Raw genomic sequence first — 25,362 nt, 5'->3', positions numbered from 1 at the left:
TTGGGATTCGGAGCAGGGAGGATTGTTGTAACAGTATTCACTAATATTCACCCTTCAGTGCCTTTTTAAAGAGACCAGGGAGGCAGTCGGTGATATCAACGATCTGTCACTGATAAAATGATCTGTCAGCTTTCATTTGTCTCCCTCTGGCGCGCACTACTCGCCTCTTAAAATCATTTGACTGACGCAGCACTGGTAACGCTTTGCAAGATTCCTACAAGAAAAGCAGATTCAGATAATTGTTTGATTCAATTATGACAAACCACAATAGTGTTGATTTTGCAAAAGCAACTGTCAATTTTTGTGCAAGTGGGATAACTTCACTTTTCTCATTATCGAATCAGTGTTGTGCTTTAAAGACGCCATCCTTCATGTGTCTGTGTTATACTGCACTTGACCAATATCTGTTGGCTGCTTACTGGCAATGGCCCAAACCCTCGTCTTAGGGGCAAACCGATCCTCTCCAGTTACTCAGCTAATAAAGTAGTGGACAGATTGAATCGCCTTGTGAGGACGTAGATACGATTGAGTAAGAGGGGGATGGTTGTGTTGGTCAGTTTGGAGAGGGCCGGAGGAAATCTTCCTGTTCTTCCTGTTTGCACCGAAAAGAGGAGGCCGCATGTGGCCACTGTCTTTGCTGTTGACTGTATGTCTGTGAAAGACAAGACACATATAATGACCCTCTGACCCCTGTTTCAAGCCCATGAATAGTGTATACTGTATTCTTTTTATCTCTTTGAGGTCATGCACCCCAGCAGAGTGACATGCTTCAGAGAGACTTGAACAAGACTCAGGAAGTCAAGCCAGGCATTTGATTTGTAAAAGACCATCTGACAAGCACACCCAGCAGGGAGAGCATATACACTGCATGCTTTAGATCTGCCCTAAACATCACCTTAAAAGTGACCTGACAGCAAAGGCGGTGTACCTGTCAATATGATTTTTTTCGAGGCATTGGATATTTAATGCAATTTTTTTCGTGCACATCAGACTCTTTATTTCTTGGGTTTTAGAGCACTAAAAAGCATGAAGTTAAAACAACTTGGTTTTGCAAGTCGATTCAACCTACTATTTAAATTTTTGGCTTAAAAAGTTGACATAACTTTGAAATTCAAGTTGAAATTGTTTAACTTATTTTTTTAAGTTAAGGTAACATAAAATTAAAAATATGTTGATTTGACAAAAATGCTGCATATTTTTTACAGTGAGGGCTTCAGGTCTGATCCAATGTCGAAATTTAAAAAATATTAAAGCCTATATATTCATACATGTACTCACAACATGGCTAACCTATCAAGTGAATTATAGGATTTACAGTTTTTGTCAGAAACCACTTTTGCCAATAAAATACGCATTTTGTTATATGATCTGTAAAGTACATACACTTCCTTTGTAGTGTTTGCCTTATGCGAAAAATTAAAAGGTCACCACACTATTCACAAAATTACTGGGTTTTAAAGGGGACATATCATGAAAATCTGACTTTTTTGCATGCACTGTAAAAAATACTTTGCTGCCTTAAAATTTTTTGTTGAATCAACTCGGATTTACAAGTCATTTTAACTTACTATTATTTATCTTGTCTAGAGATGAGTTGTTATAACTACAGGTGAGTTGTTGTAACTTATAAAATTAAGTTGACTTTTCTCAACTATATTTTATAAGTTGTGACAACTCATCTCTGTTGACATGACTTGTAAATCTGAGTTGATTTAACAAAAAATTTCAAGGCAGCAAAGTATTCCCCACAGTGTGTTTATGTGCCATGACCGGGTCCCCAGCGCTTCCATCAACCTAGAAAATATGAGAAAGATCAACCCAGCAACTTAGTTTTGGTAAACCACTCTCCGCAAGCACGTGGAAAAACAGTTCATTGAAATTTGGTTCCCCTTGTGACGTCAGAAGGGGATAATAACTCTCCTTAATCTGCACTATCCAACAAACGTTTTTGCTCAAACCTACAAAGATGCTATTCCAACATGCTACAACAAACTATCCATATGATATTTTGAGCTAAAACTACTCTGGGGACACCAAAGATCCATTCTACCTCCCAAAAAAGTCCTGTGTCCCCTCTAAATTAGCATATCTGACTGTTACATGCCCTTCCAGATCACATCTATATCTCTCTGTCATTCCTGATATAGCCTACTTCTTACCTACAGATCATTGTTTAAGAATGCTATTTTTATCTTCCCTTAACTCTCCAGTATCTGCAGACTGCTCCTCTTGCCCCACATTTGCAGTGAAGGCTTTTATGCAGGCTGACAACGTGGTGAAAAACAGCCTCCTCCTCCATGCTAGCTGAACATCTGTCTCTGTAGCACTATGGCTGATGCCCACAGATGGGAGACCCAGTAGGAGCCCAGAGGTACACAACTCCAAAGGAACTGCAACAAACAGTACACATTCCTGATAACTAAAGTAAAAATATTACATTTTAGCTCGTTTCCTTCTGACCGACTAATATTTGTATGTGCAGCTTTCTTGCACATGGTAGTTTTAAAGGGGCCATGGCACAAGACTTTTTTAAGATGTCAAATAAATATTTGGTGTCCCCAGAGCACATATGTGACGTTTTAGCTCAAAATACCATATAAATAATTTATTATAGCATGTTTAAATTGTCACTTTGTATGTGTGTGCAAAAATGTGCAGTTTTGGGTGTTTCCTTTAAAATGCAAATGAGCTGATGAAATTCAAACACTGATCACAATGATGGTGGTTGGTTGCAATTAAAACTCAAATGTGCTTTTCTCTGCACTAAATGGCAGTGCTGTGGTTGGATAGTGCAGATTAAGGGGTGGTTTTATTATAATAAGAGCTCCTTATGACATCATAAGGAGAACCAAATTTCAACGACTTATTTTTTCATGTGCTTGTAGAGAACGGTTTACCAAAACTAAGTTACTGGGTTGATAGAAGCACTGGCGACCCAATCATAGCACCCAAACATGGAAAAAGCCAGATTTTCATGTAATGGCCCCTTTAATAATGTTGACCCATAATGGCATATTCATGTATTATAAATGGGAAAGAGACAAAAGTGTTTTTAAAGCTCATCTTGTCACATCACCAGTTTTTGTCTTTTGCTTTAATTAGATTTACACTGGATTGGCAGATTGTACAAACAATCCTTTCAATGTACATATGATTGTATTGTATTATTTCGTATTAATGAGGAACTACATTACTTACATTTTTTTATTGAATCAATATTCCTCAATAACAGTTCAACTTTTTCAATAACAATACTTATTGTCACTTCATCTGTTTGATTATATTTTGTTTTATAAATACCTAATTACATTTTAAGTAATTTTGAAAAGAGAAAACACTTTTGTTTGACCTTTGGGAAGACACCCTGCCCATCTCCAACTGGACAGACCCATGGTTTTTGTGAATTAATTTAGGCCTGAACTCTAAGTGAACCTGGTCAGTGGAGAGGGTGCTGACAGTGCATGGCTGCTGGGGCAAGATCTGTGCAAACCCAACACCCTGAGTAAATATTGGAGCAGTCCATCAGATGATAGGGAATGAAACAGGGTTTTCAGGTCCTTGCAAACTTTCTAAAAGAATTGAGACTAATGGAGATGGTATCTAGTGTTTAATTGTTTTTGTCCTCTGTAACAGCTGACCTCTACAAACAGATTCGGCATCTAATGCCAAAATAACCAAAGTAAATAATGACAGATTTACAGTAATACGTTTATTTAAATGAAGGCCATTTTGGAAGATGTTTGCTTTCAGTAAAGCAGAATTGTGTTTATTGCTTTGGATAAGAAAGTACATAAATATAACCTTTAGTATTTGTTTATATCCTAATAGCTTTTTTCTACTCTAAAAATGTGTAAATGAAGTGGAACAGTGACTTGATTACATTTGGATGTATAGAGCTTACTAATAACTTTTTGTTACCTGAAATATCAGTGTTGTGGCAAGTTAAAATAAAACATATAAAATAAATACTGAGCACCAAGGAGTGTTTACATGTTTAGAGAGCCTGCAGGCACAAAAGGTGAAAAGGTCATAGGAAGCCACCCGGTGTGTAATGCAACATTCCTCTTGTCAAATTATACAGACTAGAGCAACACTGATTTAAATTAGCTCCATTGTATTGTGACATCCTATGACAAAGGACACAATCTCACAAATATCATTAAGAGCCTTTAATTAAAAGAAAATCAATAAATTGACACGTTCCCTCATCTCGAAAGCACAAGCTTATTTCAGAAAAATAAAATATTTATTTATTTATTAGAACTTCACAGGCCAGATTGTTCTCAAATACATGAAGATGCCATTCATTGTCACTTTTTTTAAAAAGAGGTACGAATCTGTAGTGCAAAATAAGACATCGACCTGAAAAGTCTCGCGTTGGACTGTTAAGCGTAATGTATGTTTGTTCATTTGAAACAAATGCAGCAGAATTGATGTTTTATATAAAAAGCAAACATGCATACATCAGCTCATATTCAATGCTATGTCCAAGACAGCATAATAAGTTAAGTAGCTCCACAGCACGATCATAAAACCTCTTATGAGTTCGTTTGTCACACAGGCAAGTCAAACGGCAACAGAGGAGTCTGAAGTAGGTGAAGCACCAGGGGAAGACGAGTTTGAGTTATCTGCGCTTTCACCAGCAGAGCAAAGAGTCGCGCGTTTTGCGAGCGGTGCCGTGCCCTCTTTCTCGCGCTTCTTCTGCTTCATTCTGCGGTTCTGAAACCAAATTTTAACCTGCGTTTCATTGAGTTCAAGGGTGGCGGCCACCTCCACTCTGCGCGCCCTGGTCAGGTACTTATTGAAGTGAAACTCCTTCTCAAGTTCGGTAAGCTGTTTGGTGGTAAAGTTGGTTCGGATTATATTCTGCTGGCCGTGGATTCCGTATTCAGCAGCTTTGACTAAAAGAGACAAAAACAGTGGATGAGTACAAATGAATAATGAATGACCTTACCTGACATTTGCAATGTTAGATTAATTTCATATATGCATTCATGCATAAACCCCAACTTACCTGTTTTAGGTGGGTTTCTCTTGACTTTCATCCAGTCAAACGTTGGCGCTTGTTTGATATTAGTCTTGGAGTCGCTGTCACTCTCAGCAGAGACTTGGTACTTGTTAAACGAACCGTAGCTTTGTGATTCATGTTCTCCATAGGGATAAGGCTGATAATGGCTTGCAGAAACAGATCCTGGCCTGCAGTTAGATTCACTGTATGCTCCGATGTTGGATCCCATGTTAACAACAGAAAACGCAGGGGACTGCAGACGCATGTGGTCATCTGCTTGAGTGAGAACGTGTCCATAGTCCGAGTGAGGTCGGGTTTGCTTGCAAAAATTGTTGTGTCCAGTTTTGGCCATGTCCATGTTCACGTGGTATGGCTGCGACTGAAGTTGTGAATAAGTTGTGCCATGAGTTTCGAGCGGTGCCGTTGGAAAAGTGTTGCCTCCGACTGGTCGTCCCTCGGGAATGTAATTATTTGTACTTGCACAAGCACTTGGCAAGTATTCTTGCTCCATAGGAAAACACCCAACCTTCGAACTGTAAGTGTTACCGCCACGGTTATAAATCGTATAATCTAAGTAGGAATTCATTGTTGACTGACCAAGCAAAATTGATTAAGCAGGGTCAATATACGCTGATGTGTGGTCCCAGTGCCCCTACAACCTCTAAGCAGTATGTCAAACCACACAAAGTTCTATCCGTGCTCATATCGGTTAAGTGACAGATCATGTGACTGATTTTGCACCAATAGTGTGCGACCTGCGGTAGCACTCTGGGCGTTGCAGGTGTCCATCAAACGATTGGCATTTACATGACAAACACATCAATCGAATCCAGCCATCAATCTGATGAACTCTCGATGTGTTGGTTCTTGGCCTGACTGAATGTGAATTAAAGACAGTACAGAAATTTTCAAAACGAATTTAAAATTGTGACGGCTATAGGGCAAATGGAGACGTCGCAAGAAACCTGGATCACTGACTTGGAAAAGTACAGATTTGTTTTTTCCAGGTATCCTCCAGCTGGTGGACCAACCTATTTTATATTTAAAAGATAGTTTAGAAATAATTTCCAATTTACAACAGAGCAAAATTATAACGCTAGAATATTTAGCTCAAAACCGAAAGGAAACATAACTTTTTGGTTTTCTAAATGTTTCCTAAAAGCCTCTTACGTTTTATTGTTATTGTCACTGCATTTGTTAGCTTACAGGGGACAAACATTTTGATTCCATTGGGTAACTGGGAATCTAAAAATTTTGAAAAGCGCTATAGAAGAAATTTTGAATTAAAGTCAAAAGCTGACGATTAGCAGGTTACAAATGAAAATTGCTAAGCATACCTTTAATAAATTGTCAGCCAACAAATGTTCCAAATCTCAAGAACTAACGGGATTTAGTAACAGTAAACTAAAAATACATTTTAATTTATGTTCCATTAATGTTAATTTTGTGTGTAATCGTTTGTTTGGCGGGGACTTGAGAATATTCGACATTAAACGCACTCTCGGTCAAAAGAAACTAAACTAAATCTTTAGTAAAAAGCAAAGTAGGCTACACGATAATGTACAAAAAGAAAGAAAAAAAATTGTCGTCTGTATGATAACCAGTGGAGAGTCCATAGGCTACCCAAAGGTTTCAGCCACTGCTTTCAAACAACTAATCATGTTTATTTGAAGCAGTAGTGGTGGGTTGCTGGATAAAGATGGTTCTGCTATAAGGCACCCTTCTAAAGCCGCAGGCTTTTATCTGCTTCTCACTATATGTTGGAGTAAACAGGCCATTTCCACACACCTCCTCCTGCATAAATAACGTCTGAAGTAGCTCTACTAGCTGGGCACTTGTATAAGCACTGCGTGCTCTTTTTGGCAATGATTCCCAGCGGGGTTTTCTTGTCGCTCCTGCATTCTGTTAAAGAGGATATGAATTTTAAAGCAATTACTCAATTGTATTAACTTGACATCAACCATCTTTAAATCACTCTGCATAAACAGGTTTTACAGATTATTGCTTGTGAAATACATGGATTATAGCATAGTAATTTTGTGTGTGTTAGTAGTAAATAATTGTTTAATTTAGGTTGCCATATGACAGCTGCAGGCCTATTTACTCACCATCAAATGACACGGCGCTGTGATTCTTCTTCGTGGGGTTTTGCGCAAATTTTGTCATCCAAGGAAAGATGGGGTTGGCAATACAAATAGACTTGTTGATTCCTACAATTACATCTCCATTAGTTGGCGGGAAGGAACACTGATGAGTTGGTGCAAGCTTAAATAAGATGTCGTGAAACATTAATTGTTTAACAGCACATTTGTCCCCATTGTTTGTTTTATAAAATCCTATTTAGCTCTTCTCGATATCTACAGTGCTGGTCCATGCTGTCGTATGGATGGTCTATGGTCCATGTTCTCTTATGGCTGGTCTATGGTCCATGCTGTCTCAATAAAGCATTTTGTGTTTGTGTAAGAAGCATTGCGTCTTCCTTGTATTTTCTCGCTGGAGTGGAACAGATGTTGATGTTGTTCGCATTTTCAGGACAGATTTCATCGGTTGTGTAGGTCCTGTATGGGGGTATAGCTTAAACGCTGGTGTCATGTGACTGTATGGTTCCGGAAGCCCAGTGGAATGACCTACAGGGTCAGAACAACACGATGTGAGTCAGGGAACATGAATCCATCTAAGCAACTGAAAAGGGAAAAACATGAATAATGTCTCTCTTGTGGAGTATAGCCTAAACAGAAATCAAAATCTCTCGACCACTGTGCTGTTGACAACTTTATATTTACATTTATGAATGTTGCAGACGCGTAAGCGACTTCTACAGTGCATAAGTTATACTATTTTATTAATATAGGTGTTCCCTGAATCGAACCTCTGACCGTTGTGTTGCTAACGCATGCTCTACAATTTGAGCTACATGAATACAACGTTTTTTACCTCAGTTGTTTGTTTTATACAATAAAATTGCTACGCTGAATTTTATTAAATAAATGCACAATTTCATATATTGTAAATAGCTGTCAAGCCGTGGACAACATTCTGATTTAAACAATACACTTAAAAAACTAGTATTAACACATATTAAGACTTTGCTATACAAACAATTGGCAAATATCGCACCATCTAGTGAAACGATGCAATGCTTGTGTCCGAAGTAGCTAATATATTTAATTCTCGGCCCAATGTAAATGGAAATCTGATTTTATTTGAAAACCCCCTGATGTTTAACTATTGTGCTAAACAAAACGACAAATATTCGTACATGTGCAATTAATTGTACATTTTAAGAACAATCCTACTGCACGTACAGTAAAATAATAAAGTTAACTTATTATTTTTCGTTTTATTTAGACGTGTCATTGTAATTTTTTTGATGTTTTGTCTATTGCTTTAAACAGAGAGGGGAGTTCATTCAACCAGAAGACGAATCCTTAACCACGAATAAGGTAAACATTTGTAACGCTCCTGAATTAATTATGATTTTTTTATTTAATTGTTTTTGCACATGCCCGGTACATATCCCCATGCATTAACTTAAATAATATGAACAGCTGATTGGATGCTACACACAGCAAAATGTAAACAGAAGGAGGCTTCTTGTAAAAAACAATGGGAAAGCGATTGTGCGGTGGTACAGAAGAAGGCACAAAGCCCTGTGAACTCGTTTTGAACCTAGAACGAAATACTGAGGTGATTAATCACTCAGACAGATCCTACGCCATTCACAAACTGTGAGCTTACTCCTCAACAGCTTGAGTTCGAGCATAGGAAGCTCTACATGTTTTAAAAATAAGTCACAAATGAAAAGAATAGGCTATTTAGTAATAATTTAAGTAAAAAGACTAAAATAATCCAGTAAAAAAGCGCCGCGCATTAGTGATCATTGTTTCTTCAATCTGAATCTGAAGTCGTTTAATGTTACAGATTTTGTCATGACGATTAAAACAGAATAGACGCTTACCTCAAATTGTGAAAGATCCCATGTACCAGATGTATAAGTGGGTAAACCTATAACAATCAGATCCAATTTAAATCATTAAATCAACACAAATAAAAAAATAATTTCGGTAATATTTTCATATAATTTACATTTTCTCTCTATAGCTAAATAGCAGAATACTGAAAGGAAAACTTTCTCTTCTGAGAGGATTGCAGCTTGTATGTTAAAGCTGATGGAGGCAAAGAAGGATGTCGCGTAGAGTTAGCAATCAATATAAATTGAACTGCGAAACAAAAATTAAGCAAGATCAGGATGTTGCTTCAAAGCAGTATTGACGTGGCCCACATACTATACGATCAAACGCGTTTACCACAGTCAACACAAACCGGGAATGAAGAAATGTGCTATTTTCAATTAAATACACTGATAATGTTAGTTGTAAGTCAGTGACATTTAGACTGGGTAGCATTTAGTACATTTATTGAGGGGGGGAAGTATAGTTAATTATGAGACGATCATAATTCATCAGTTTCAGCTACATTAGCACATTGAATGTGATATATTAAGTGTGATTTGTGATTATTCAGATACTGTTATGCGCATTTTCCCTTCAAATGTGAGTATTAAAGGCTTTTTATATGTATAATGGTGATGATAATGCCAATTATTTTCTTAAAAGTGTCACAAATCTTGTTTCTAAATATTGGTGGAAGTCGTGAGACTTACTAACTTTGCTACAAAATTCACAAGCACATAAATAAAACATTTTAAATGAACTATCGTGAAAACTAATATGCGTCAGTGCAGAACACGTAAAAATTATTCTCCAATATGTCAGCTAACATATTTTCCATGAAATGGTAGTAAATGCGACATCTGTTTCGAATTATTCGTGCATGATATTGTAATTAGTGATATTGAAGATGAGAGAGTGCCGCTGTCTCGGGATGGTCCTGCGATCAATTCCCAAAAGGTCCGAGGGCCTTTGATCTCTCAAGATGATCTGTTGTGTTTCATTACCTTGCTCTTCTGCTCATAGAAGAGTGAATTCGTCATAGACAGTGCAATAGTCACCACTCCCAAACCAACCAGTCTAGGCCTTTACAGATTTGCCTTAACCCTTTTATTGATATTACCATCCCTTAACCCTATGACTTATTGCTTATGATGCGGTTTAATGTAACGACCACTTCTCTGCAATAAATTATCTAGATGGATTAATTTATGTAGGCAAAACATTTACATAGGCGTTGTCTGACTGTAATTCTTATACTGGGCTTATAAAACAGGTGACGGAATAGGCCTACCCCAAATCCTAACAGAATCTAGACAAACATTCTATGCAGTCGACTGTTACAGCTCATAATAAACCTTAATAAAGACGAAAACGTTATACAATTATATGTATAATTATAAAATGGATTCCACAACATAGGCTAATACGTTTTATACGTTATGAAAATTACCCGAATTAGAACCGTGTGCAAGATTAGTGGAAAGATATTCATCTCAATACTGGCTTTAAAATGTTTACTTTGTCACACACATAACTAAAGTACAACGTAAAAGCTTTAATAGGCTTACTCACAATGTGTGGTGTTTAATATGCTGTGCTCCTAACCTTCTCCCTCTTGACAGTTTACAGCAATGAGGATAGCTTCCTGCGAGCTCCAGAGAATTTTCTCCTAAACTCACACAAGTTAGCTAGGCATAAAGCCAGTGTTGACGAATTGGCTCCTTTGCCTTTCTGCTCTGCAACATCTTCATCAATTATTTAATGAATCACGTGACATGGGGCAAATAAGGGATAAGGGATGCGGAACCGGTATCCTTTGAGTTTAATCTTTTTACCAGTCACAGTAAATTTGGTGCTTTCTGTATTATTGCAATAATAACGAACAAAATCTGAACTATTACACTTAGTAATATTGTGAGATACAAATAGACAATTACTGTGTATTGTTTTAGTATGTAAGCTATTATAAATGCAAAAAAAAAATCAGTAAAGTGTCAAGAAGCTCTTTCATCAATTAACATTTAACAGTATTTGAATTATCTGAATGTATGGGAAAAAATACCTGTCATGTTACTTCTCGATTATCTGCAGTCTGTAAGGATTCATGAATGACACGTGGAGTCCTTTGGTGTCCCCAGATAGTCTCATTGGTATATGTTTGTTGCTATATGAAAATAAATGAAAATAAAGTCAAGTTTAATTATGATATTAAAATATAAACACTAAAGAAACAGTTTTACTGAAATGTCATGAACATCACATCCTCAAATATTCTCTATAGTAGTTTATAAAGTCGTCAGATATAGCAGTTATGCTACTGAGCCTCTGTGTGCCTTTGGAAATTCAGCATTTTTGGTTTGCATCTGGAAAAGGAGCTCTGTCGTACAATTGAGATATTTTAGACGTGCTACAAAAGATAAAAAGAAAAGTGCAAACCCTCAACACAATTGATGCTGCAGGAAATATAAAGAATTTATTAAATGAAATTCCATAAAAGGAAAAGGCCAGAATTTGTTACTGTATGACACGATGTAGCGCCATCAGGTGTTGTGTACTTTTCAAGACTTTCACATGCAAAACGAACTCCCAAGAAACGGGTTTCCAACATTAAATTACATCTATTGTTGGAATTACAATCAAAAACAGAAAATGCACAGCAATTCCATTTGGCGTTGTGTTTATATCAACTACATATCCCCCAAGACACGAATTTGCGACTCTTAATTCACACAAATTCGGATCTACAGGGTATATATAGATGACAGGGATCCCATGATTTCAAACGGTGTTTTACAAGGCCAATGACAACTGTTCCTGGTAAGCATTTCATTATTTTATCAATGAACAGCTAATCCCAATACACCCCACCCCTTCTTTTATCTGGTCATTAGTTATTTGCTCTTATGCTTTAATTCTCAGAATCGATATAATTTTTACATTACAGTGCATTATTAAATTATGCTTTACTAGTATCTCAGTTTAGGCTGTAAATGAAGTTTTCCTGTAAACATATTGTCTGATCATTTAGATCAATACAAACTGCCCACCAGGAATGAAAATAACATTATTCCACTTCTGATTTACTGCACATAGCTGGATTAAATCCTGAGGCCATGTAAAGAGAAGTAAACTTACTCTGTCTGCACAAAGTGTGGTCCTCAATCCTTTTTCTCGTAGTAGCTATTTTCTGTGCCTCCAGTTTGCACACTTGCACTTAATCCATTTATATAATTTTACGTAATTAACCATATGGCGTTTTCTTCCAGACTTTGATTTCGTGTGTGTCTCTGCAGGTCTAGCCTTCTACCAGCTTCTTTGCAGACATCACACAACCTTATGGGCGCATAACGATCGATTCAAGTTGAAAAATTCAAGACAACCTTAAGCGAAATACCATTTATCAACTTCATTAAACATGCTGCTGCAAACTTCGATTAATTCTTTCCTGAATATGTTATCACAATTTTACAACAGACATATGAAATACCACTACTAAAATAATACCACTAATGAAATACCATTTTATTTTTAATTGACCCTGCCATGTTGTTGTTGTTGTTGTTGTTGTCGTCGTCAATTCTCTTCTTTAAGCATTGCAACTTACATTTTAAGGACGCAGGGGTAGTAAAAATGGGATTATATCTAAACCAAACATTCAGTTTAAATATTTAAAACATTTTGAACGATAATATACAAAAATTGCCTCTAAATATATATTTAAAATAGCCTGAAAATTCTCCAAAATGTGCAGGATGCTTTTGTCAGACGTAGCTATAATATTATATCTATGCGTTTTTCGTTAGCATTTTTATAACAGTCTCTCGCTTTTTTTCTTTATTGTTTTTCTTTTTACCAGTTTTGTCATTTCAAGAAGACCTGAGAATGATGCCAATAATCCCAGACCAGACCCTATTAGTGACCTCAGCATGAACTTTGATCCTTCACCATGCCACGCACTGTCACAGTACAATGATTTCTGTCTTGTATATTCTTGATATACTTATTCCTTTGAATATTTTATTAATAGCATTTTTATTTGCAAACTTAGCTTTTCACCAAAAGCTATTAATTTATGTCGTTAATATCTTATATCTTATAATTACCATCTGCCTTATTTATTATTATTTTTTTAATAATCAAGTATACTACCATTAAACTCAACAAATAAATACTGTCCAGTGGAAGTGCTTTCGATTTTCGAGTAGTATATGTTCATGTTCGTTTATTTATTTCTCCCTAAGTGTAATTCTGATTAACGAAAAACAACCATCAAAATTTCACGCTATTCACAATGGGTAAGAACAGAGCAGGAGCTCGGTGTGAGGCGGGCCCTGCTGGCGATGAAGTAGTGTTACATCGGTCTAAATGACAGCATAACAAAACCTTTACGGCATATTGCTTTTTGCGATTTATGCTAAAACACTATAATATTTATATTATATTATATTATATTTTCTGTATCTATATTTTCGGATAGTACAAACCTCCCACAAAGTGAACGCAGTCTCTCTCAACAATTTAGTTATATTTATAATAACTACAAGTATGAATTTCAAGACAATCAGCATATACTGTATATCTGAGTGAGGGCGCATAATTTATTCCTAAACTGCATAGCACTACCATCCAGTCTGGCATGAACCTTGCTTCTTGGGAAGGCATGTGTGCCACTCTCGTCTCCTGACCTCGGAGTGATCCCTTCCCAATGAATAATTGATGAGAACAGCGCCCAGATTACCCCTATCAATATGCAAAACACATTATAGGAGTACAATGGGATTTTAATAGTTATGAATCGAGAAACCGTTTCTACCAGGGGTAAATAGTACAGTTACACCATGTTCTCACCTCTACTTGTACCTCGTGCTTTTCTTTTAACTAAAACACAAACAAGAAGCAAGCATATTTTCTATGTCTTCAATTTTTTGCACATATTTGCAAAGTTCAAATAGGCAAACACATCGAGAGTATTTTTTAAATATATTTTGCATGCTTTGTCAGGTGTTTGATGAAATAATTTACCACGTAACCCTTCCTTGTTAGTTTTAAAAAAGCAACTAGAGAAAATATCTTCATTTCAAATATTGCGGGTCAACACTAAAATAATTTTAAAATTTGAAGTGAAAGACGCTGAAGATTTTTCTATGCAACTATTTATTTCAATCAAATTAACACATTTAATAAAGCTTTGCAGTTTTTAAAAAATCAGCCGGGTTAGCATAACACGATACAAAATAATTTTTATCAATAACGTAAGCATTTTTTCATACGCTGCCGTAAAATCCTTTTAACTAAAATATTATTTGGCTAAAATCCTGATCGTATTGAATACAATTAATTCATGAAATGTTAAAGACGAAATTTATGTGACTTACTTTTTTTAAGAAGACATTTTGCGTATCGTTTCCCCTTTAGCAGAAGATATTAAGAAAATGATTGCTGACAGGCAGGTCAGCATTGAATATTACGAATGTTTACTGAGAGGAGTCCGCATGCTACCCACAACCTTTAGAATCCCGCTGAAGCAGTTAAACAGTCAGTTGCATTCAAGAATGTGAATTATGAAGCACATTGTCAACCCCCCTAAAACCATAAAACTAACTTTATGGACCTCACGTGATGTTTTAGAGCCACCAAGAGTTACATGTTGGTGTTTTGAGAGGGCATCATCCAAAATACACTGGGATTATGTATGTTGTGTTTCATACAAATAATGCAAATGGTTAAAATAACCTATAGAAATGGCGTTCAAGTCGTCTAATTTAAGCATTGCTAGGTAAGTGAAGTTGCTGAGCTACTGCTGTTACACAAATGCTGAGTAATAAGATTGCCTGCGATAAAGAAACCAAAATATCCTCGCAGAACGCAGGAATGCTTACGCGGAATGATACACGATCAGTTGTCATTTTATTTTATTAGTTTTATGTAATAGGCCTAACAGGTTTTTGACCTGCAGCTATATCAGAGAATAATAATTTAAAGAGTAAAATATCAGGAGATGAACTGGCAGATAAAGTGAGCACTTGTACAAAATATAATTTATGGTCCATTGGATGACAAATCAAATAGGCCTTACAGAGCAAACAGAAACTATATAAGACTGAGAGAAAACTTTATTTTTCTTTTAGAATGAACTTATTTTCATTTTAGACACAAATACAAAAAGGCAGATACCATTAACATGTCAATGACAAAACATTTTTTTTCTCCAACTTTTAACACAGAACGTCCATAACTCACATTGTGCACTACAAATAACATATTGGTCACTACTGTATAAAGACATTCTTCATAGGACATCTTACGAGCCCAAAATAATCTTGTGCTGCAACCTAAGTACACAAATTGTAAGTGCGAAAATATTTATTTTTCTCGAGATGCAGGTATCATCTACGAGAAATCATTAAGCCTGACACATAACAAGAATATAGCATGTTGCGTGAATAATACATGACGTTTCAATACAGGTTCAAGGATACAACAAAAATTTGCGTTTTTTTCACTATCTTTTAAGATAGTGTTATAGGTAGTGCGAGTTGTACATAATCTTTGTAACAAGTCTAGGGTACGTTGCACGAATAGCTCACATGGAACATGCTTTCCTCCACAAATGTATAAACTTGACACACTTGACATTCACACTCATTGTATGGCAATTGTAACTGGTTTAGCATAAGTGATAACAATATTCAACAGCTGACAATTTCCGTTGCACAGGAGAATTACACGTTGTCAGGTGATATCAACAAGCCGAAAGGTGCAGCGCTGTAACAGTAGTCGAATTTTCAACCGATAACGATATATGATCAATTTTGAAAAGCGCTCCCCGCTGTAGCCAGACTCATACTTTTCAGTTTATTGTCCTTCTTCCATTTCATCCTGCGATTTTGGAACCAGATTTTGATTTGCCTCTCTGAGAGGCACAGCGCGTGAGCTATCTCTATTCTCCTCCTGCGCGTGAGATATCTATTGAAATGGAACTCTTTCTCCAGCTCGAGCGTCTGGTACCGAGTGTAGGCTGTTCGAGCCCGTTTCCCATCAGGTCCAGTCATATCTGGCGTAAGCAAGGGCAAAGAAATAATAAGCAAACATCACCATGCGATCAAGCGGAAAGGGAATTACAAAATTGTTGGACTGATTTTGGTTTCATTTAGTAGGCTAGTGTTCCATTTAATGGTTTTACTGGTGCACAATAATTCTACAGTTACCTCCCATTAGTGCTTATTGACTATATTTAAACTCTACTCAGGTGAAATCAATGGTTCGTTTTATCATTATTAGATTTGTTAGTTCAAAACGAATAAAGCTTAAAATATTCTGAAGAGTATACAAGCATGCATGCATTTTGAGCCACGTATAGCAACTTAACTGTAAACTATTTTGAGCATCATCTAGATATGGCTGACGCCTATAAATAAAAATAATAGAGATGTTTATATCATGACTAATGTGCAGCTTCCTCATCCATGGAAATATCTGTGGACTTTGACCGTCGTTGGGTGTTGTAGTCGAGGTCGCGACAGATTCTTGCTTCTGCGTACGTGTGGTGCTGTTAGTCTGTGCTCCATCCTCGGTCTCGGACGAGACGTTGGTCTCGTCAGTGTCTGGAAAATGTGTGCTATTGCTGCTGGTGAGATTGTTGCTGTTGCTGTTGAGTCTGTTGTTGCCCGTTGGTGTGCCCTGGTCAGATGGAGGAGATGAACCTTTCAATTCCAGAGCCTCGCTGGTGGCACAAGACAGGGGATCTGGAGACGAGAGCGAGCAGCTCGACTGTCTGTACCGGGTGTCCTGACCCTGGTTTTGGAAAGCGCGAGAATTATCTCCAACTGCCCCGAAATGGCCATTGTTGGGACGATTTACACTAAGGTCTATTCCATTGTAGTTGTAACCGAAAGACCCGGAATGCATGCTGGTGGAGTCCCTGTAAGAAGCGTTCATAGCGCCGTTAGTACCATAATTTAGTAACTGATAGTCAGACCCATTTGGATAGCGCCCTGAGAACGAGTTTAGAAAATAAGAGCTCATTTGGATGTTTTAAAATGTCTTGATTTGTAGATCTTGGTCGTTAAAATCCAGCGCCGCACAATTTATGATGTAATAATGAATTATAGCAATGCACTGTACTTCGTTTTTGCCATGTATGCGGCCAAATATGGGAGAGCGTTAGGGCATCACGTGCCTTTGTTGACCAGTCGTAAATTCTCTCTGATGACTTCAAGAGGTAATTCATGCTCTATGGTTACAAATGATGACGAAATGATGATCGTTAGGTTCAACTCAATGGTGCCTCCCCATCGCGCGCCTCATCCCACGTTAGCAGAGGGCGTCACCTACTGGGAGAATTGTAAAAATGCCGAAACACCTGCACATTTCGGGAGCTTTGCAGCATCCTTTAACGATACATTTTTACTGCACAGAATAAATAGTTTTATTTGCAAATGCATTTAAGACAAAATTATACCGATTGATAAATATTTCACGTCCTTTAAAAATATATATTTTGTGTTTTTTATAGATTAAAGGCAGTCCTGAATGATTAAGCGACTCTTTGCCATAAGAAAAGTGCCTCGGTATGAAACATTTTGGTTTATTAACATATAAGTTGTTGTCTTTTTTTTCTTTTTTTTCTTTTTATGTGTCAAGTAAATGAGATCAAGGTGGGCGTAGTGTCGAATTGCCTGATTTTTCCAGCATAGCTTCACTTGGATGCTTATTTTAATTTTATTAAACATACCAAAAAAGCACATGTGTATTAGAAAACATTTGATATCATGTCTAGTAGAGTTCTTTACACAAACGCATAAAGATGGTAATAATGAAATGTTTATATGGCTAACGCGGTACATCACTCTTAAAACCAGTGCAAGCACACATGTCCTGATAAACCATAAACCACAAAGGCAAACCATTATTGTTAAACAATTATTTTATTGACAAAATGGCATTGCTAACGTATTATTCTTAGTGCATTCACATACACATACACAAACATGACGCCCCAATAAATTAAACATCAAAATATCCCCCTTTCTAGCACACAACATGGACTAAAATACATATTCAGATCAAAGCTTTAAGCATGTTAAACAGGAACTCAAGTTATCCTTCAAACAGACATTAGAATCGTTCAAACAATGAGACAGCGGCTGTCTTATTAGTTTATTATAGATAGGCCAAACACAATAGTGGTTAAATTATCTCCCATATATTTTCCTGTCATTACAGAGATGGTGTGGATGCCTAGTTTTAAACCACAAAACCGTGGTTTAATCACAAGGAAATGTCTCTATTGAAGATTTTATGTCGACATTAATGTAATAGGTAGTTTTCTTGTTGGGCAGCACAGTACTTGTTAATTAATTAAACTACATGATATGTACAACGTTTTAGGGATTCCTCATAAATTGTTTTTAACATTTATTCGGCTTTTCCACCATCCTCCTCTTCGCTGGCTTTTGTGGAGTTCATCACTTTATTCTCTTTTTTCCATTTCATTCTACGGTTTTGAAACCATATTTTTATTTGTCGCTCCGTCAGACACAGAGCGTGTGATATCTCAATTCTTCGCCTTCTGGTCAAATATCTGTTAAAGTGGAACTCCTTTTCCAGTTCAAGTGTCTGAAACCGAGTGTAGGTTTGACGACCCCTGCGACCAGTGCTGCCAGGCATTCCTGTCAAAAAAGTGAAAAACAGACATGTCAACAGTAAAGCAGAGACAGTACAGCAGATAAAATACTACCGTTACACGTGCCACAATTATCATTATCGTGATAATTGTTATTACTTCGGTGCCATCAGAATTGAAAACTGCGTTCATTGTGCATGCATGTGGGGATCTGTTTCTTTATGGAATCATGTCGAAAGTGTTTCAGTGTATAAAAACACATCGTGTTTGTCGTGCTTACAATTTTGGAAAATAAAGGTCAAAGTAATGTTTTGCTAGAAATTGCAATGTTTACGATGCCCCCGTTGGCTATTTATTTAAACTGCGTATAACTTATTTTCAAGAATGCAGATTTAATTGGTAAACAATATGTTAAAATGTTGACATATAGTCTTAAAAAATAAATGTGCTATAAGTGGTTCTTCGCAGTGAACAACCATTTTTATTTCCTTACGAACCGTTCAGTCAAACGTTCCTAAAAGAACCATTTCTTTCTTACTTTTTAATATTATGCATAACCTTTTCTGTTACAGAGTACCTTTTCTCCAATAGAAAGGTTCTGTAAATGTCAAAGGTTATTTTATACCACCAAACAGTCTGACAAATAACCTATTTTTAACAGTGTAGTACGTAGTGGAAAGTAATGTGACTTAAAATTCTAAAAAGCAAAAAGCATCTCAATGTGTATCTTACCATTACACGAGTTCATCCTTTGCATCCACGGGTAAACCGGGGTACACGATTTGTCTTCACTGTTAAAATATCTTTCTGTGCCCTGTTCAGTGCAGTCCGTCTTGCACTGGTCCTGGGTTAGGACCAGCGAGTCTTCCAAACCTCCGAGAGCGCACGAACGCTCCGCGCTTCGGTAAAGGTTGGATGTAGTATAGTCACAAGCACTGGTGGATCCGGCTCTCCCAAAAACCCCTCCAGCTTGCTGGTAGTACGACGAGGTGTAAACTTTGTCCTGGACATTGGTCGCTCCGAAAGTGGCGCTTGGATAGTGTCTTAAAGGGTCTGTATATCCAGAGGAATATAGCGGTATCTGACCCAAGAAAGACTCCTGTCCCCCGGGTAGAGACACGGGAAAAGTTGAGTTGACGAAATAGGAACTCATGGGGTGGCCAGTGTTATTGTCCGAGTGTTATGATTTGTTGTGTTTTATAGTCCAAGTGGTTTTTGCCATTACTTTATCTGAGATTTGGTTTTAGCCGAAGGGGGGTGGCGAGGTGCCAATCTGAGACCGCGGGGAAAGAAACCAGCTGATCAGTGCCTGACCAATCCTGAGCATTTCTGGCGACAGGGTAACATTTAAGGTGGGGGCCCTCTTGTTGCACAGAATGGAATCCCCGAGCACATCAAAACACCCAACACCCAAGTGTTTTTTTGCGCTTTATTTAAAAAATAAAACATTTAATACGATAATATCAACAATTACGCGCTTTATAAAAGCTCATAATTCACTTTTGCAGACATATTAACGAAAAATGCGGCTCAATAATTTTACAATTTTGCGCCTCGCTTTAAAATCGACTTTCTGGTTAGTCAGAAATTTTGGACATTTTAATACAAACGTTTGATTGGCCCGATGAAAATTCACAAATTCACGGACAGACTCCCAAGAACAAATATTCACCATAGCAATTTATAAAAGCAATTAGGCTACTAACAGTTTCGCTGTTCAATCTTTATTATAAAACAATATTATCAATACAATAAAATAAATGCAGTAGGTTAATTTCTGAAGACTAATATGCTGGTTTGAAGAAAATGTTGTTCCCATGGCACAATAATTTCAGAAGGCCTATATTTCGTATTAACTCTTGATTATTTTCGCACTACTAAATATTATGGCCTTGCTTATTATGCAAGGAATAGGCCCATGTAATGCATAGAACAAGTCAACATTTAATATTATAGACAACATAAACTTGAAACTTGCTTAACAATCGATCAAATTTAAATTCAACCCAATCCACAAATAAAGCATCCCCTTCGTTTCAATTTCAAATCTCACAAAATATTTTGTCTAAAATAAAACGTCGGTGCTTTTAGATATTTTAATTGAAATATTGTGTTTAATACACATAAATAAAGTATATCCAATTTTAGCATTTTATTAACCCTCAAAGGAAAAGACTAACCATTAATCACTATCAATTTCTGTAAATTAATAAAAATTGATCTTTAGAGGTATTGAATATCGATAGGGTCTTTTCATTAGTTCAAAATGACGTTATTGTTGTTTATCCCTTGGATTGCTGGTACGTTCTTATAAAGTTGAAAATGTACCCCTTACGAAAATTAACCATGGTTTTACTACAGTTAAAACCAAAAAACCATGGCTACTGTAGTAAAACCATGGTAACCACAAAATAACCATGGTTTTGACAAAAACTTTGACATGGTTTTCAAAAACTACAGTTAAACCATGGTTCGTGTAGTAAAACCATAGTTTTGCTGATAGTAATCAATACACCAAAAAAACATGGTTACTACACTTTTACCACAATAAAACCACTGCTAATTCTCGTAAGGGACATTGTATATAGGACAACATAAAATATCTAGTGCATTGTAATATCGAATTAAAGTTTACATTTCCCACCATCCGACTAAATATTGGATATAAGAGTCCATTATTCATTTCTGTTATATGTACGGTGGTCCCCTCAATCACAGAAAAACAAAAAGAAAGCGTACAAGGACAAAGGACATCCAAAGTACACAAATTTCAGTCCAAAGCCAATTTATAAGTAAAGGGAGGAATATTTTGTATAATTTTAATAAATATAAAGATACAAGACTAAAACATCTAACAAACTGCACTTGTCGACCCAAAACCTAGAGCCTATGGATGCTAGAGGTCGTGAAGTCAGTCAGATCACATAAACAGAGACAGCGCCTCCCAAACCAAGACGTTCACCACAGTTACCAAATCTCGTCACTAGATGACATCACAGAGCAAGAATTGACATAAGGTGTGCTTGTTTAGGGTTCACCTACAACCATTTCCCATGTGGTTGTTTTTCAAAACACTTTCCTTTGTTGTTATTCATTATTTTAATTAAGAATTATGAAACTGTCCAAAAGTGCTGTTAAAAAGGACTGCACTTTGTAATACATTTAATTGACAAGTATTTTCTTAACTGTCTTCATTTTCCCTATAAACATCTTTAATAAATAAGAAAGCTTGTTGATGCTTTTTAGGTTTTCTGAAGAGTTCATTTTTTATCAAAAGCGTCTCTTTAAGTAGGCCTATTTTTTGATAGTCTTTAAAACGTGAATCCATCATTAATAATGCAAAAATATATTTCATAAATGTCCGAGAAACACTTGCTAATAAACACAAAAAACTAAATGTTAAAAACATTCAACTTTCATAGCTCCTTTTCTATAGAAAATGACAAAATCGGTAAGCAGTTAGGAGATAATAGAGAATTGCTTATTCAGAAACTTAATGCTGATTTCTAAACTTTAATACACCCTATAAATCTAAAAACCACGAAATGAAGCGGTCATCTTGTAACTGAATAATAATAATTTCCCCCCAAATTAAGCAGCATGCATTTTTGAGCATATCTAAAAAAAAATGCGATACGCATGAAGTCGATCTTTATGCATCAAATCATCATGGGACGCGTGAGGTCTCTTCATATCAATTCTTATCAACATGATGCCCTAACTCTTGTCTCTTTATGTTGTGTATACAAGGCACACTAAATAGGACAGCGTTTTAATCAAATCTATTAACACCGGTTTGCATGACATCGCTGGACTAAGTGAAGTGAAGAACCTTGTAGGTCCAGTCCTACCTTTCCTCTTCCGTTCATCATCGGTTCAGGGGAATGCTCCAAAATAATCACGAAGATCCGTCTATTTACCATCTCAAGTCACGTTACTGGATGTAAGACAGACTGAGGTAAAACTTGACAAATTGGGTAAGAATGAACTGAGGTCCTCCCTGTATCTTGACCCATGCACTCCTAGCTGATGTGAAAATCTGAAGACGCTTCGTGCTAGCATGACGTCGCGTGCTCACCATCCACATTAACGCAAACAAATCGCTAAGTCAAGAGAAATTCCTCTTCCTCTCCTTTAACAAAACGTAAAAACATTAAGTACATAAGGACAGAGGTGCTACTGACTGCGCCCTGACCAAAAGAATGCTGCATTATAGCCACTTGGGAAATCATAAAAAGTTCATGTTCACAGAGAGCTGTCCACGTGACCTTTTTCAGCCAATCCACTTGCAGAATCACACATAAAGTTCTACCACAAAGTTGTAAATTTTCATAAACAGCTGTGAGTTTATTGCTTTGCTTCAGCAGCAACTCGGTCGCCGCCATCTTTATTCGTTAAAATAGAAAAAGCACGACTACACGTTATTAAAAACCATAGATAAATATGTTATTTTTCTTTATCAGAGAAAGTATTTGTAAGAATGATTTTAGAGATGCCTTATCAGGTACAGTACTTGTATAAAGGTATTTTGTATAAATCGCATTTTTTATTCAGCTAAACAATAAGAACGGGTTTGATGACATACCTAACCCTAACCTTATAAGAATTAATGCTTGATCCGTTTCCTACAGAATTTAGCACAAGTGGCTATAACTGAAAGACATCAGTTACCCTAAAATAATAGGACACTATTCCACGTTTTCTCAATTGTGTGCATTCTTTTGTCAGGTGACTTTAAGAGAAGAATAGACAAATGGAACGTGTAAGCTTTTTACAGCACTAAACATGCGTGGAGGAAAGAATTGCTTCCTGTATCTAGGAACAAACACTTATTTCCGACGTTTATTGGGGCAATAAAACAGTATAACCCAAAAGTGACCGGGCATGGGCTGTAGGTTATACCCTCGAGAAGGCAATGCTCTTGAAGCTCACCAGTGCATGCTGTCCAAAAAAGGCCTAAAAGCAGCATAAGAGGTATACATTAATAATTATTTATATTTTTTAAGTACAAACTTAAGCTTATTATGTACTTTGACATTGTTCTGGGCTAATGGTACTGTAACAATATGTGTAAATTGTATGTAATGCCAAAGCGTTTTATTTTAGGATATTGGCAGTGTATCTACATTATATTCGTTACATTTTAACTTACACATTCATTTTATTTTCTGTAGGCCATAGTAGAGGAAAGTCTGCTACTCAAAATCCAAATGTATTTTTTTATTATTTTTCTAGCAATGTTTAGGTTGTGTTTTCATCGACACGAATTGCAAATTATCTTTTCTTGAAGTGGATTCGAAGAACTTCGTAATGTAAAAATGTCCATTTATGTTTCTAAAATACAAATTTCTATTACACTCAGTTTGTAGTTTATCTAAAATGTTGTCCTACGAAAAAAAATAGAAAATCAAAATCAATTGTCAGATACTAGAAATTGTATAAAGAATGGTTATATTTTGGTTGAAATGTATTTTTGTCATAATTAGTATAAATGTGCTGCTATTGGTTACCTGTATTAAAAGATTATAAAATAGCATTTTCTTTTCCCCTTTTTAATAAATCAGATCATTATTAATTTAATATGGGACACATTTTAGAAAATTTCACTTTCATTTTGGGGATTTTTTTTCATCGAACCCACAGAAAATGGTGGTATAAGGTAAAAAAGAAACAATTTTAATGTATGTTTTTGCTTCACATTTTAAAGTAAAACAATTCAAAGTATTCTTATAATTTTGAATATTTAGATACTGTTAAACACATAAATTTACAGTGCTTTTTAGCCAATGTAAAATGAAAGTATACGCAACGAATAATTTGTGGCATAGAATTGTTATTAGAATGTTTTAAATTTTATCTCTTTTCAGTTAATTTTTTACATAGCTTACATTACAGATCAACAAATACATAGTTGCTCATGGGAAGTTGTTTTAGGATGTGGTTTTGATATACTCAGAAATATGAAAGCATGCAGCTTTTAATGAGTAAAAATGTAAAAAAAAAAATATTAACTGATCGAATGGCCTTAAAATTATTTGATAAATAGTTTGACATGCTGATGGGCACAGTTTTGGTCCCAAGAACACTTTTATAATGGCTTACGGCCAGACTACAGAAAATTACCAGATTTAGTTATACATATACTGTCCTACACCGTTTTCATCGTTTTTCTTATAACGTGGCCTTTAAAACTCTGATTTATGTCAGAGTCTATTGAAATCTCTGTTTATTAATAAACACACAAACAACCACACACACACACTTTAAACTACGTAGTTTAATAATATATCGTGTATGTAGTCGTGTATGTAGTCTTCAATATATCGTGTATGTAGTCGTGTATGTAGTCTTCGTCCTCCAGTCTATAACATGTCCAACCCAACCAACATGTCATATTGTGAACAGCGTGGACAGGACACACTCCTATTTTTTTCCATTTGTCTAAACCATGTATTGGTATAAATTGTACAGTCCTTTGGCTTTCAAAACATGTCACAAAAGTGAAATTCTTGAGTTACTTGTAAAGGGCTATGTCTATCTTTTTGGCTTTTGTTAAACTACTAAAACATGTGTACATTGTGCTTTTGTTGTTGTTTTGTGCGCGAGCAATGTTTAATAACATTGTAACAACATTGTACATGTTGATATAAACATTCAACATATTTTATTTCGCCTTTTCTATTTAATAACAGGTAGCATGCACAGGCTTATCAAAGCGGCCATCACACTCTCTCTTTGCTAAAAATACTCTTGATCTTTTCGGCCTTGTGGTCTCA

General features: G+C 36.2%; 3 protein-coding genes and 1 long non-coding RNA gene across 10 annotated transcripts in view; 1 reads left to right on the top strand and 3 right to left on the bottom strand.

Moving 5' to 3' along the window:
• Nucleotides 1-25,362, top strand: part of LOC129421447 (uncharacterized) — a 46,908-nt gene that overhangs the window by 6,097 nt on the left and 15,449 nt on the right. For 2 of the 7 annotated variants that reach the window (XR_012369276.1, XR_012369275.1), the window contains exons 3-4: nucleotides 2,211-2,371; nucleotides 8,404-8,451. This is a non-coding gene — a long non-coding RNA (uncharacterized lncRNA). Of the gene's footprint in view, nucleotides 1-2,210; nucleotides 2,372-8,403; nucleotides 8,452-10,583; nucleotides 11,195-12,817; nucleotides 13,110-25,362 lie in introns of those variants that run through there. The other 5 variants (XR_008637101.2, XR_012369277.1, XR_012369273.1 and 2 more) reach the window with 4 other exon arrangements.
• On the bottom strand, nucleotides 4,155-6,188 carry hoxb1b (homeobox B1b). The gene is made up of 2 exons (XM_055176995.2): nucleotides 5,015-6,188; nucleotides 4,155-4,901 (listed from the first exon to the last, which is right to left on the bottom strand). The coding sequence occupies exons 1-2, from the start codon at nucleotides 5,592-5,594 to the stop codon at nucleotides 4,567-4,569; spliced, it is 915 nt and encodes a 304-aa protein (XP_055032970.1). The 5' UTR covers nucleotides 5,595-6,188; the 3' UTR covers nucleotides 4,155-4,566.
• On the bottom strand, nucleotides 15,057-17,335 carry hoxb5b (homeobox B5b). Its single transcript, XM_073866999.1, has 2 exons — nucleotides 16,402-17,335; nucleotides 15,057-16,016 (listed from the first exon to the last, which is right to left on the bottom strand). The coding sequence occupies exons 1-2, from the start codon at nucleotides 16,984-16,986 to the stop codon at nucleotides 15,768-15,770; spliced, it is 834 nt and encodes a 277-aa protein (XP_073723100.1). The 5' UTR covers nucleotides 16,987-17,335; the 3' UTR covers nucleotides 15,057-15,767.
• Nucleotides 17,540-22,425, bottom strand: hoxb6b (homeobox B6b). The gene is made up of 2 exons (XM_055177000.2): nucleotides 19,319-22,425; nucleotides 17,540-18,632 (listed from the first exon to the last, which is right to left on the bottom strand). The coding sequence occupies exons 1-2, from the start codon at nucleotides 19,737-19,739 to the stop codon at nucleotides 18,379-18,381; spliced, it is 675 nt and encodes a 224-aa protein (XP_055032975.1). The 5' UTR covers nucleotides 19,740-22,425; the 3' UTR covers nucleotides 17,540-18,378.

The sequence above is a fragment of the Misgurnus anguillicaudatus genome, chromosome 4 (genome assembly GCF_027580225.2).
Source record: "Misgurnus anguillicaudatus chromosome 4, ASM2758022v2, whole genome shotgun sequence".
Lineage (NCBI taxonomy): Eukaryota > Metazoa > Chordata > Actinopteri > Cypriniformes > Cobitidae > Misgurnus > Misgurnus anguillicaudatus.
This window is presented reverse-complemented; position numbering and strand designations above follow the sequence as displayed.